Raw genomic sequence first — 12902 nt, 5'->3', positions numbered from 1 at the left:
TGGGAGTGTGAAGGAGGCACTTGCGGAGGTCAGCATCCTGGCCTGCTCAGGCCTGTCTTCTCTGGCTACTTCTCCAGTTGATGGTGACTGGCTGGAATTGTTCTCTAGAGGTTTCCATGGCTTCCTCCTGGCTGCAGAAGGAGCTTTTGAAGACAAACTGTTTACTACCATAAAGCCTGCCTGAGCAGATACCACAGTTTTCCCTCATTTGCCTCTTTCTTTGTCACAACATGCTTGATCAGGCCGTGATTTGTTTCCTTCATCAGTCTTATCCTAAATAGTTCATAATCTGATTAGCCCCAGAGAAGCATTATCCCTGCTTTACAGATAGGAAACCAAAGTTTAGCCGTGGTCTGAGGATATCCATCCCCGTTAGGTGTCGTTTGACATCGGCCAGGACTGAAAGCACCACTTAACAAGGTACTGGCAAGTATGGTTATAAAATAATCCTTGCACCTATCCTTCGTTCCCTACCAAAGGGAGGGGGGGCGGGAAGTGAAAAGGTGACTAAGGAAGGAAACAATATGATTTTGTACTTCAGGAAGAAAAAAGAAGGTTGTTTACATATAAAACCCCTTCTAGACTTAGCTGCAGTAACATGATAGCATGACTGTATCTAGGATTTCTGTAAAACTCTTCTAACATTGAGGGTTTCTTTCTCCCCTTAAAGGAAGATGTAGATTCTTTTATGAAACAGCCTGGAAATGAGACAGCAGATGTAGTTCTTAAGAAGTTGGATGAGCAGTATCAGAAGTATAAATTTTTGGAACTTAATCTTGCTCAAAAGAAAAGGAGGTAAGTCATCATTTTTGCAGAATTGGGAAATGTTTAGCACAGTTCTATTTCTTTAAAAATAAGTCTAGGTTTTTTAAGTATCCCGAGAAGTAAAAAGTTGATGTTAGGAGAGCTAATGCTTGCAGTACTCTCAGGAAAGCCCAGCTTTTTTAATTTCCTCTTCCTGAGAATTACATGCAAAAGAATTTACAGTATTGGTGAATTGGTCCTTAGCCTTTCAGGCCAAGAAGTACTGCTATAGTCTCTTTAATTTTGTCAGCCTAGTATAAATAAGAATACATTTTTGTCAAATGGCTGCTGTATCAAGCCTGTAACTTTTGGTGTGGTAGTCTCATCTCTCTTCAGTAGCTTCGGCCTTGATCTGGAGCTAGGCGAGAAGCAAATTTTTAGAAGCTAAAATCAAAGCCTCAAGTAATCTTTTATTCAGACTAAACTTCTTTCATGGACAAATACCCCTCATAATCTCCGCCTGGAGGCAGCCGCCGCTGTCTGAGCCTGCTGGTCTCAGAGGAGGGAGGCCGGGCGGATGCCAGCATCTCTGCTAGGCTGCTGCAAGGGCTGTCGAGGAGGGGGATGCCCTGGGCGTTGCAGAGAGCTTGTGTTTTAACAGTGCCAAGGCTTGTAGCTCTAAACTCTTAGAATAGTTTGTGGACCTCAGAAGAAATGCAATTGTTTTGTTTTACGTACAGTGTTTTTTATCTGTATTTCTGCTGAGGTTTCCTTCTCCTCCGGGGAGATCAGAAATATGCAAAAATACACCATTTTAGCAAACAGGTGTCCGTTGCAGTTAATACGTGTTTGTTCCAGTTTGAAAGCTGTATGTGTTGCTCTGCTTCAGAAAACCGATCAGCCTCAGCACAGTAAGAGGCAGGTGAAGCTGTAGCTGAGATGCCTTTACATGCCATATCTTTCAAATCTGCATTTGTAAGCCTGGAAAGCTGTTAGAGTTTCACTTTTTAAAATGGAGGTTGGATTGTATAGTAAAGCTGATCACTTGTTTAGGAAACTTTGTGTCTCTGTAAAATAATAAATTATGACTGTTGTTAATTCACAGGCTAAAAAGTCAGATTCCTGAAATTAAACAGACATTAGAAATTTTAAAACACATGCAGAAGAAAAAGGTAAACTATTTTGAATATCTAATGAGTATGAGAAAAGCTAACTACCTTTCCACCCTAACAGAACACATTGCAAGAAATGTTTTGGAGAGCACACTTAATATGCCTTTATAAATAACAGAATTGTTTTTAAAGGTATGTAGTAGTTTTTGAAAGCTAGTTCAAAAACAGTTAATGTTTGTAATGCAAACTTCACTTTTAATAGTGTATAGATGGCAGCTAAGCTTTGACTTCATCTCTATTCTTTATAGAGATTTCTGTATTGTTTTTAAATACATCTTTTTAAAATGCTTTATTCTTGGAGCTCTAACTTTAGTGTTGAATTAAGTTTACATAGAGTTCCACCGAAGTTAATACTGTATCGATGGCAAAAAGCAGAAAAGTGTGCTCTTTACTGTAAGTTTTATGTCTTTGACATAAGTTTCCAGTGAAAATAGCCATTTTAAGTTTTATCATTTGTCTTAAGGATTCCACAAATCCAATGGAAACCAGATTTTTATTGGCAGATAATCTCTACTGCAAAGCTTCAGTTCCTCCTACAGATAAAGTTTGTTTGTGGTTGGGGGTAAGTAAAATGGAATTTTCTCTGAAACTGTTTAAATAACTTATAGAAGACAGTGTTGCTGTCTCATTTGTTCTTCTAGTGACTACGGGCATGATTCTGTTCATGTGTGCATCATGGAGCTGTGTCCTGTCAGCAGGGCAAACCGAACAAGACAATTTCAGCGCGTTTAGTGAGGGTTTCATGTTTGGTTTTATTTGGTGTCTGAACAGTAAAACAGTAAGACTTCAGAGAATGTTAACTTTGCTGGATTGTTCTTTCCAAAAAGCATATTCGTGAATGTTTTCCTTGTCACTTCTATCACTTTGTGGTTCAAATTGCCATCCAGCATTGTCTGGGGGGGGAATGTGCCCAGCAAAATAACTTAGTTTGGCAAGTAGCTTCCCATCTTCTCTACGTTATTTGTATTTAGCATCTTACTTTCCCTTTTCATGCATGTTTTTAGGGAAAGATGGGATTTCTGTTACTTGCAGATACCTGCCAGCATTAGAGTGAAATTTGTGCTAAAGACTGGGGGGATCAGAGCTCAGATCGCAGGTTTCTGAGTACTGAAGTGATACCAGGTTGGGATATTTTGTATTCAGAGGCTTCCTCATACATGGAGATAACCTGCTAATACTTATTTTGAGACTTGTAAATCCTGGATATTCCCAAATCCCTGTGTTGGCTGCCAAACAAAACCTCTTGGTTCAGACAGAAACACTGTTGACATGTGCAGCTTCTGGACTGATGGGGCGGTTACTCCCAGCCTCTCCCACTTCTTTTCTGTCATAAAAAGAGAAGATTTGTCTGACACCTGTTGCTTTCAGGAGACTGTCATCGCAGTTCACCAACATTGACTTTCATGGAGCATCCCAGGTTTATTTTGGGACAGAATGTCAGAGAAAGTTCATCCTATTGATGGTTCATACAGAAAAGCTATAATGAAATGCCACGAGCGGTTTATTATATTTAGGTGTTCTTGGCCTTCTGCCTTTATCGTCCTTGTTGCTTACAGTTTGCATGTTGGGCTATGCCTATTACTATTACTGGGGAAACTACGTCTTCCAGGTATTTTAAAAGAAGAATGGCTTATCTCAGTCTTGCAGCTCTGTGTAGCATTCCCTGGGATCATGGCTAGTGAGCGGTACGTGGCTCTGCTCGACGCACAGTTCTTGAATGGGACAAAGCTTCATTGGTGCATTTTCACTTCATACTGCTCTTTTATCTCTTCATGTGGTAGCTTCTTACTGAAATAAAGATTTGTAGATTAAAGACCACCATGGTATAGGACAGGACTTTTATGCATGTTGTATCTTTAAATACCTGTGATGCTTCTTGTTAATGACCAGTGCCATTAGGCTGTTTGTCAGCGTCCCACATAGAGATCGTAACGTTAATCTTGAATGCAAAAAAAATTGTTTCTTAGAGCGGTGTGGCACTTGAAAGGTGCTGCTAAGAAACATGAATTCTCTCGCTTTTCAAATATGATGGGGGTGAGATACTGATACCTGAAAGGCTGAATGCAATCCACAGAGAGAGAAATCCCTTGTTGCTTAGCTGTAGGAAGAGAACTTTTTTTAAGTCACTAAAGGGATTTATTACTCAGTTACTGAAGTGGTGGAGGCCTCGAGCAGATTCTGACCTTGCTCGTCCTGAATCTTGTTGGCTTGGCCTGTCAGGACAGCCTTTGTTGATGTGATAGGTTATAAACAACAGCCTGAAATAAGTCTGCTGTGGGTTATTCCTTACAACACAAGAGTAAAAACCTTTCTCAATCTTTCTTCTTTTAGGCCAATGTGATGCTTGAATATGATATTGATGAAGCTCAGGCTCTGTTAGAGAAGAATTTGTCAACAGCCACAAGAAACCTTGATCTTCTAGAGGAAGACCTGGATTTTCTTAGAGATCAGTTCACCACTACAGAAGTCAGTATCCTTTTTTTTTATTATTTGCGGGGAAGAGGTGTATGTGAAAGCTAACATACAGGTAACTACCAGTTTCCCAACATGCTTTTATCTTTGACTGGCTGCCCTTAAAATTCTGTAGCTCTTCAGGAAGCCAACCTTTTCTGGCAATGAAATGGGATGTTTTGTTTCCGGTGCCACGGTGAGGATCGGTGTGTGTGATGTAGCAAAGCTCGTGTTTGTGATCGGGTCCTTGTGAAACCGGCTGCAGTGGTTGCAAACCGAGACTGGGAGGGAGCTGGAAGTGTGGATGGGTGCTGTGGATTGACAGCCAGGTGGCCGTTTCAGAGCGAAGCGACTCTTCCTTCCTCTCTAGAACGTGTGGATATTGTTCTTGGGGCTGTCGCTGATCGCACCCGGTTCAGCCGCCATCGCAATATTCTCCAAGCAGCACACCTGGCTGCAGCAAGCGTGGTGCTACCTTATTAGGCATCGCTTCCCCTCTTTTTTGTTTCTTTATGCTATGATGAACCACCTCTGGGGGTGTGGTTTGGTAGTTTTTTTATACTTAAAATCTGTTGTAATGATGAGGATAGCCGTCAACGGAAGCGTTAGATTTAGTAAATGAAGGCACAACTAGTTGTTTTTTCAAGTTGATACTTAACATCCTGCAGTATGGATGCCTGAAATAGGCAAATACAGCTGATACCAGCAGGCTGGCTGAAATCAGAACAGGGTAGCTGTAGTAAAACTGACAGTGTGTTTCTTTGTAATATCTTTTTGGAGGTTTTTAAGTAAATGGTGTAAATGCTGCAGTTATTACCAGTTACTAGTATTCCTGTGTGTTAAGGCTTTGCAGCAAGTCAGCTCTTTCATCAAATGGTTTCTGTATTGACTGTTACACGTAAGTGAAGTGTGGCCAACTGTAAAACCTGCTTCTCCCTTTTTTATCTTTTCTGAATGCATGAGCTGTTTCCTTAATTCCACACCCTCAGATATGGCTAGAGTTTATAATTGGGATGTAAAGAGAAGAAACAAGCAAGACCCTTCCAAAAACAAAGCATAGTTTTGCCAATTTTAAATGTGGTTTCAATTTCCAAATATTTTTTATTTAAACACCCCCAAGTTCATTCTTAAGGGACTGAGTTACTTTAAGCATTTCAGTAAATGGTAAAATACATAAAAACTAATGGTGAGCACCATTTTATTTATTTGTAAACTCAAAATTTGGTTTCATGCATGCTTCATGAAATGAATTATTTGAAAAGGCACCACACAGTCCAGCAAAGGACATAGTATTTTGATCAGACCAGTCATAAATAAATAAATTTCTACCTGAAAGCTTGTCTGAAAAGTTGGGGGGCGTGTATGAAACGGAGTCTGACATTTTAGCAGGTTAAGGTAGTGCAGGGGTTTACATTTTCATCAGTGTGTACAGCCAACAAAGTTAAAGTTGACTTGGGCTGGGGAGACAAGCGGCTGTAATGCTCTAGGAAACGGAAAAAGTACAGTGAGGTCTTGGATTTTGTTTCAGTCAGTTAATTGGCAGCGCCAATCTGCAAGCATTCCTGGATATCCACTTCGGATAAACCTGTTTTTAATGATTACTGGTTAGTTAACTGCCCGTTACTGAACTCTCAGCACTTTACATACAACAGTTTTGTGACATGTCTTCAAAGAGCGGTAAACGGGGTAAACAGCACAAGCTACATCAAGACTGCAGGTGATCTCGCTCCGTTCTTTTTCATACGTGTGCACAGGCTGCTTATTTTTGCAGATGCGTCGAACCAGGACACCAAAATGCCGATAGCCTGTAAACAAGGAGCCCCCTATTTACGATCCCTTAGACGAGATGTCCAGTTCCAATGTCTTAACACTCTCAGCCTCCCAGGTGGTGAAACCTGTATTGGATGAGGATGGCTTTTACCGAGGCGTGACTTCTGGTGTTAACAGTTGGAATAGGCTTTTGGTTCTTAGGAAGCCTTGCAAGATTGTTGCCTTTTACCTCTGCAGTTTCTTTCTAAAATGAAATGCTCAGTGGTGATGTCAGTGGCTAATATTCACATTCTGTGACTGAGAATACAGGTTTCGCTGCAAAATAAATGCAAATGTTAACTGTTTGATCTTCATGTAAGAAACAATATACCTGTAAATTTTTTTGTACTTTTATTTCACGATATTAAAATAGTAAAACTAAACAGTTGTGGCAAACACCTGTTTTTGTGCATCTTTCTTTGTGTGAGAGTCATGCCTCTTGATGTGTGATCTCTTTATGTTTCCCTCCCCTTAACGGGGGGCAGGGAAGTGAAAAAACCCAGTGGAAGCGGGGAAGAGCATAGCTGCGAGTACTGGCTCGAATGCAAGGGGGAGCGTGAGCCAGCACGTCCCATTTTGCGAATACAAGCGATGGCTTTACAGGGCCGTGGCTGTAAAAGGCGGAGAGCTGCAGGGGTGACATCGAACGGGTGCACCCTTGTACAAGTCAGGCCTGGCCTTGGCCCAGCCTCCCCCCAGGGCGATGCAGTTGGGCCCCGTGTCTTTGGCTGTGGCAGAGAAACGTTTAGACCTAAGGTACGACCTGACTGATGGGATCTGCCCCTGGGGCTGCTCCTCTCCCTTCCCAAGAGCAGCAGCGGTGATGGGGAGGGCAGCTGCACGCACGTCCCTATTCCTCCTGGCATTTTCTCTTCAGTTTGGATTACTGAGCCCTGCAGGCTACAGCCATGCTCCCCCCGCCCGCTGGCTGGGCCGAAAGCGGCCATTGCCTGCCTTTGTGGGGCACAATGAAAGGGCAAGTTCAGCGTTTCTGCAGGAGCAAAATAAGCGCTGTGTGCGACGGCCCGTGACCTAATGCTGGGGCGCGGCGGGACAGGGTTAGAGCTGGCATTGCTCAGCAGGGGCAAAAGGTATCTGGCTGGGAGGGGTGGGAGATGGCTGCGGCCACCATAATTCCCCTTTGGGGTGGGTTTCTGTTTGTTTGATATTAAGTAAAAAAACCAAAACAGAACTCACAGACAAGAACTCGAGCTTCCCTGTGACTGATCGCTGTCCCCTATTGCTCTGTCCTCTGCTGTTAAGTCTCCCTTACTCAGCTGCTGTGGCACTAGTCCTGCCTGCTGCTGAGAAGGGCCGCCTGGAGGGGCGAAGGCTGGTTTTGGCTACTGCTGCAGGGAGCAGGGCGGTTTGGTTTTGCTCGACAATGGCCAGTGTTTCTATAGTTGGAGGTTTTTTCTCAGCAAGGTAGTTGGCTGGTTCTGAAGAGCAAAGCAGCGGGGCCTTCAGAGCAATGTACAGCGCGTGCCCTCGCTGGGCCACAGGCTTTCCACTGGAAGTGGTACAGGTGGTAGGTCACTTACAGATAGAGAATGGGGAAGGGGAAAGAGAAAAAAACAACCCCACCAAAGTTTCTTTACAAGTTTTAAATTTCACATTATCACATAGTAACCGTTTTGCTAAATACAAGCATATTTTCAGTCACATACAGACAGCTAAATACAGCATTATTTTCACATTTTGTTACAGTGCATAACAGAAAGCGAGGAAAGTGTATAGTATGCTTTTATTCTGGAGGTTCTGAGCAATTTCTGTCTAACATGCAGAATGTTTTTAACATGTGGTAAAGACCACAGAAAGTTAGCTTTTGCTTTTTCTTTTTTTTTTTTTATTTTTGTCCTAGAGTAAAAGAGCTCCTGACCTTTATCCTGTGAAAGGTATCACTTTCTGGTTTCTCTAAATCCCTCTTGCACTAGAAGTCAAAGCATTAAAACCAGTTGTTAGAAAATAATTCTTAGCATATCCTATAAGTTGTTCATCTTAGAAAAAACATTCCAAATTTTGTACAGATGAATCTACATTTCCTGTATTTTAATAAGCTGTCCAGAAAATGCAAGGAATTAGAAAAAGATGTATATAATGAGTTCTCTTATCATTTCATATTATAGCCATTTGTCACCTCTAAGTAGTTAAGACTGCATACATTTTCTTCTGCACTGTTCCCCTTTAGAATTATGACACTTGTATTTTTAAGTTGAAGATTTACTCTGGAGGCCTGACTGTACTTATTTAGTCTTTCTGGAATTTCTCTCTGGGAGCAGTAAAGGGGAATGTCCAAAAACCCGTTAAATAAAATACTGGTTGTCTCGTGAAAAGTGATCTTTCCCCTGCTGGCCAGGTTCCTGCACAGAGAATTACAGAATTTTACTATTGCTAAAACACTCTTTGATCCAATTTCCAACTGCCCTTCACGGAGCACTCCAGCTCTGCTACCCTCAGCTAGGCAAGCCGAGCCGCAGCTCCTGAACAGCTGGACCCCGAAAGACCGAAGCGGTTGCTTGGCGGAACTTTCCACTCCAAGGATGAAGAACCTGACCCTTTCGCACTCGTTTGTCCTTGCCTTTGTGCCAACAGGACTAACAGACCTGGTCCGAGCAAACCTTGCGCTCTCCGCTGGCGTCAGCCCACGAGAGCCCATGGCACCCAAGTTCCTGTGGCGGTCCCTGCATCAATCTTCTCCAGCTCTGCTTACCTAGAAAGAGATTTTGTAAAGGGATTTTTGATTTTTTTTTTTTCTTTACATCTTCAGGGCACTGAACTCAACCACAACTGAAGCTGCCTGGAATTCACTGTGCTCTAGCACAAGGTTTTTGGTAGGTTTACGGCCTATTCAAGAGCGATCAGGGCTTAGCAGTGACAAGCTTACTGACAATCCCGCCCTCCCTTCCTCTGAGCTGCTACCAGTGGCCTCCCAGCAGGTGCTACACTGCTGCACCCCGGCAGAGCCCAGGAACAGAAACTGTTCCTCAAACACGGAAAATAAAAATGTTACTTATTTTCAGGGTTTTGGTTGTTGGGTTTGTTGTTTGGGTGTTGTTGGTTTTTTTACAGCTTTAACACAGGGGTTTTTCTTCATACAGACCCACCCATGTGCTGCAAACTGTGAGACCAGGTTCGAGAGGAGAAATAGGCTGAACTCACCAGCAATCAAGAAGAGCCACACTTTTATAGGTGGGGTAGCTTAAAAAGCTGTAACAGCTATTTTATTCTTTGCTACTTAGAGGCCTAAAATCAAACACTAGATGCTTCCTGTGGTTTTTACCTAATCCCTCCCTCCTGCCCATTAGCAGTTTGGTGTATAAAGCTTGCACACTCGAGTAAAAAAAAAAAAAAAAAAGGAAGAAAAAAAAAGGTCAGTATAGTTTTGTTTGTTTGCTTTTAATAGGCTGAACTTCCATAGTTTGCTACAGGAGCCCAGTTACCCTGCTGCACTTCAAAAGCTTCAGTTAAAACTGTGGAAGCAAAGCCTCTAAGTGGTGAATGGCATTCCCAGAAAACATCCACCTACATACAGCTTTTGTAACACGGCTACCATCCCATGATGACCAACCTGAGATGGATCCTCTTTTGTCAAATTAAAACATGGAGGAAAACAAACTTTACTCCTGAGCTTGTCTTGTGGCTTTCCTTTCCACCTGCCAGACACTTCTGGTGTGTGCGCCTCCTTCCCAGGGCTAGTTCTCGTCTTCCACAGATGCCAAGAAAGAAAATGAGACTTTAACAGCAGAAAGTACTGATGGAAGCTGGTGCCTTCCATGCTATTTAACTTCTTTAAAAGCAAATCTCACCGTTTTGGATGTTTGATGCACCTGAGTTAAGCTTTTCAAGTTTTTAATTTTGTTGGCTCCCCCCCCTCCCCTTTCCACTCCTCCTCGTGGCCTGGCTGCTAAGACACCCAAAAGGTCGGCACGGGGCTGTTTGTTAGCAAGGCAGAAGTGTTGGCCTGTCCCACCCAGCTGCAACACCTCGGCCTTAAGATGTAACACATGAGGACATGGTTCTCTCTTTATGCTCCTGATCACTTAATTCTGCTGGAAAGCCCTGAACTCAGGGTACTTGCAAGGTACTCACCTAGGCAGTAAATGGGTAAAAACGCATTGAATAATTACTACTGGAACAGGAGTTGCCACTTAGAATCCCAGTTCAGCACAGCAAGGAAAGCACTATTGGGGGGGGGAATAAGTTAAATTTTAATTACCAGTTAAATAACTACTGCTTTCCTCTTTAAATCCCACAGAATATTCTTTGCTTTTGAATTAGGTTCAAGAACATAAGACAGAAAATTCAGAAGTGTGCACACCATGTCAGTACACTTTTCCTGTGGACTTGGCCTTACGAGGAAATGGTATCTGTGCTGCCTTTACACCTGCCTGGTAATAAATAGCTGACACAAACGAAGATGGCTGGCCTCTTTCTCTCTGTCTGCCCGTTTGTCATACTACTAAAGTCTCCATACTGTGGCTTCAATACCCAGCATGGAGCTATGGATTTACTTAAAAGAGGACACGTACAGTACCCTGGCACATGCCAGCCCACTCAGCTCTCTGTATGCTCCCTCCTGTCTCGTGCAGCCCCGCGTTTCTGCTTCCTGTCTCCTTACAACATCTACATGCACCCTCACTCACTCTCCTGTAGGTTTTTAGCCCCCAGTTCTGAAAGGTTATTTGGAACAGAACATTTCTTTCCGGGGTCTGTTCTGATGTCCAAAACAACATGGGAGGCTGTTCACAACAGGAGTGTTGCTCTCCCTTCTGTCACACTGAGTTCACTTAGTAAAATATGTTTGGTTAGTAGAGTTCATCACCACTCGCCTCACTAGAAGAGCTCAGCACAAGCATCGCCTATCTGATTTCACCACTTCTTCCGATGAGTGCACTACGTTTGGGACAAACCCGCTCTTTACCCCTTCCCATCCCTCCTGGATTGAAATTTCCCCCCTTTTAACAAGCTCATATATATCTCGAGTCAGATCAGTGAAGGCCTTCTCCACGTTAATGGCGTCCCGAGCTGAAGTCTCAATGTACTTCATACCATATGCGGCAGCCAGTTTCTCAGCCTCGTGCCTGGTGACTTGCCGCTGTGTGTCAAGGTCACACTTGTGACCTACCAAAACAAAGACGATCTGGTACGGCTGGACGTGCACCTTGGTCTCCTCTAGCCACTCGTGGACATTCTGGAAGGACCTGCGGTTTGTAATGTCAAAGAGGAGGAGTCCGCCAACCGAGTTCCGGTAGTAGGCTCTGGTAATGGACCTGGAAATGAATGAGCCACAACAAAAGTGTAAGTTACAGCTGTTTGGGAAGAAGGGCAGAGCAAGTTTCAGGTGGGGTTTTGTTTGTTTGTTTGTGTCCTCTGATTTTTTTTTCCCCTTAAGGCCAAAGTAGCCCTTCTGAACACGTCTTTGCTTAAGAAAGCAGCATTACCACTACCTTGCCTACCCTGCAGAATCCAGAGCAGAGGGGCCATTCAGGCAATGTCTTATCACTTTTAGCTTGTGCTCTGTAGAGCTTGTCATTCAAGAAGACAACTGATCTTGGCTTAAAGATTTCATCTTTGGGTAACTAACTGCCCCACTGATTTATTACAGCTCTGTTCAAAATCCCCGTCACCATTTTCGGTCTCTATTTTCTGTCATGGACTTCTGAATGCCCTTTGCTGTTAGTCAAAGCTGGAGTCCTGTCTCCTGCCATGTAAGTTCTCCGAATACCTCGTCTAACCCATTGGTTTAGAAGCGCTGTAAGAAATTAAAGGATTCATTTGAAACCAAACATGCACTCTCTGACAGATACATAAAGGAAGGAGGCTACAGGTTTGGAAGGCAGACCACGGGGTTGTAGCACCCCTCCATACCCCCAGGGCCTTGGCATAGGGACACCCACTACCCCTACGCTTTCTCCCAGTACGCCACTGGTCAAACCGACGGCACGCACCGTTACAGCCAACGCACTAAGAGGAGCGGACAGCCCAACCTCCCGAGTAACAGCAAAATGATACAACAGCTTCCTAGGGGAATCTGCATGACTGTTGGTCTTGTTCCTGCCAAATCCTGACAAGATTAAACAGTAACCAAAAAGACCCCCAAACCGCGGGCTGAGAAATGGAGCGCATCTTCCATAATTCTTCTGAGCAAGGGCAGACTTCAACGCGGCCAGAGGCAGCACATGAAATCAGCTAACACAGGGTGGTTAGAGCAAAGCTGAGACCATGAGGCTGAGCAGAGCTACAGTTCAAGGACTACTACACGTGGAAGAACCAAGCTGCAAAACTGTGGTGTTTCTGCAAAGTCATGGATTCGTTCTAAATCCAGAAGCAGTGATCGATCTCAGTCCCTGGAGGCATTCACACTTGGGCCTGAACTTTCCTCGCTGGGAAAATGTAAGCACTGCTGCATTTTTAGCTCGAGACAATTCCTCTTTTGGACATGCAAGACTGTTGCTAGGGTCTATTTGGTCCTGTAATGTGTGTATCTATCTAGCACAACTGCCCCAAGAAAGGATGAACTGGAGTTTTCAAAGATTGCTTTATCAACAGACATGCAGTGACGGGTGAAAATCCACAGCCCAAACTGAAGCAAGCCAGAAGAGGAGGAAAAAAGATAGTTGCCTGCCTTTGGATAATTCCTCCTCTCCCAATTATCTGGCTGAGGGACAACAGTAGCTCTGCACATTTGGCACTGAGGGAATTAGATCTGCCTTTTGCTATCTAGCC

The 12902-nt window shown here is 43.6% G+C and overlaps 2 protein-coding genes across 2 annotated transcripts; one reads left to right on the top strand and one right to left on the bottom strand.

Moving 5' to 3' along the window:
• The first annotated feature begins 598 nt into the window (after positions 1-598).
• VBP1 (von Hippel-Lindau binding protein 1) lies at positions 599-5827 on the top strand. Its single transcript, XM_010285193.1, is given in 5 exon segments — positions 599-795; positions 1850-1916; positions 2380-2478; positions 4248-4386; positions 5357-5827. Coding segments are annotated over 5 exon segments (573 nt in total). The 3' UTR covers positions 5428-5827.
• A 4832-nt stretch (positions 5828-10659) lies between these two features.
• On the bottom strand, positions 10660-12240 carry RAB39B (RAB39B, member RAS oncogene family; the record flags this gene model as incomplete). The annotated part of the gene is made up of 2 exons (XM_010285194.1): positions 10660-11446; positions 12045-12240. Coding segments are annotated over 2 exons (623 nt in total), but the record flags the coding sequence as incomplete, so codon positions are not given.
• Between the last annotated feature and the right edge of the window lie 662 nt (positions 12241-12902).

The sequence above is a fragment of the Phaethon lepturus genome, unplaced genomic scaffold (genome assembly GCF_000687285.1).
Source record: "Phaethon lepturus isolate BGI_N335 unplaced genomic scaffold, ASM68728v1 scaffold50174, whole genome shotgun sequence".
Classification (NCBI taxonomy): domain Eukaryota; kingdom Metazoa; phylum Chordata; class Aves; order Phaethontiformes; family Phaethontidae; genus Phaethon; species Phaethon lepturus.
Note: the sequence above shows the minus strand (reverse complement) of the source record. Positions and strands in the feature narration are given on the sequence as shown.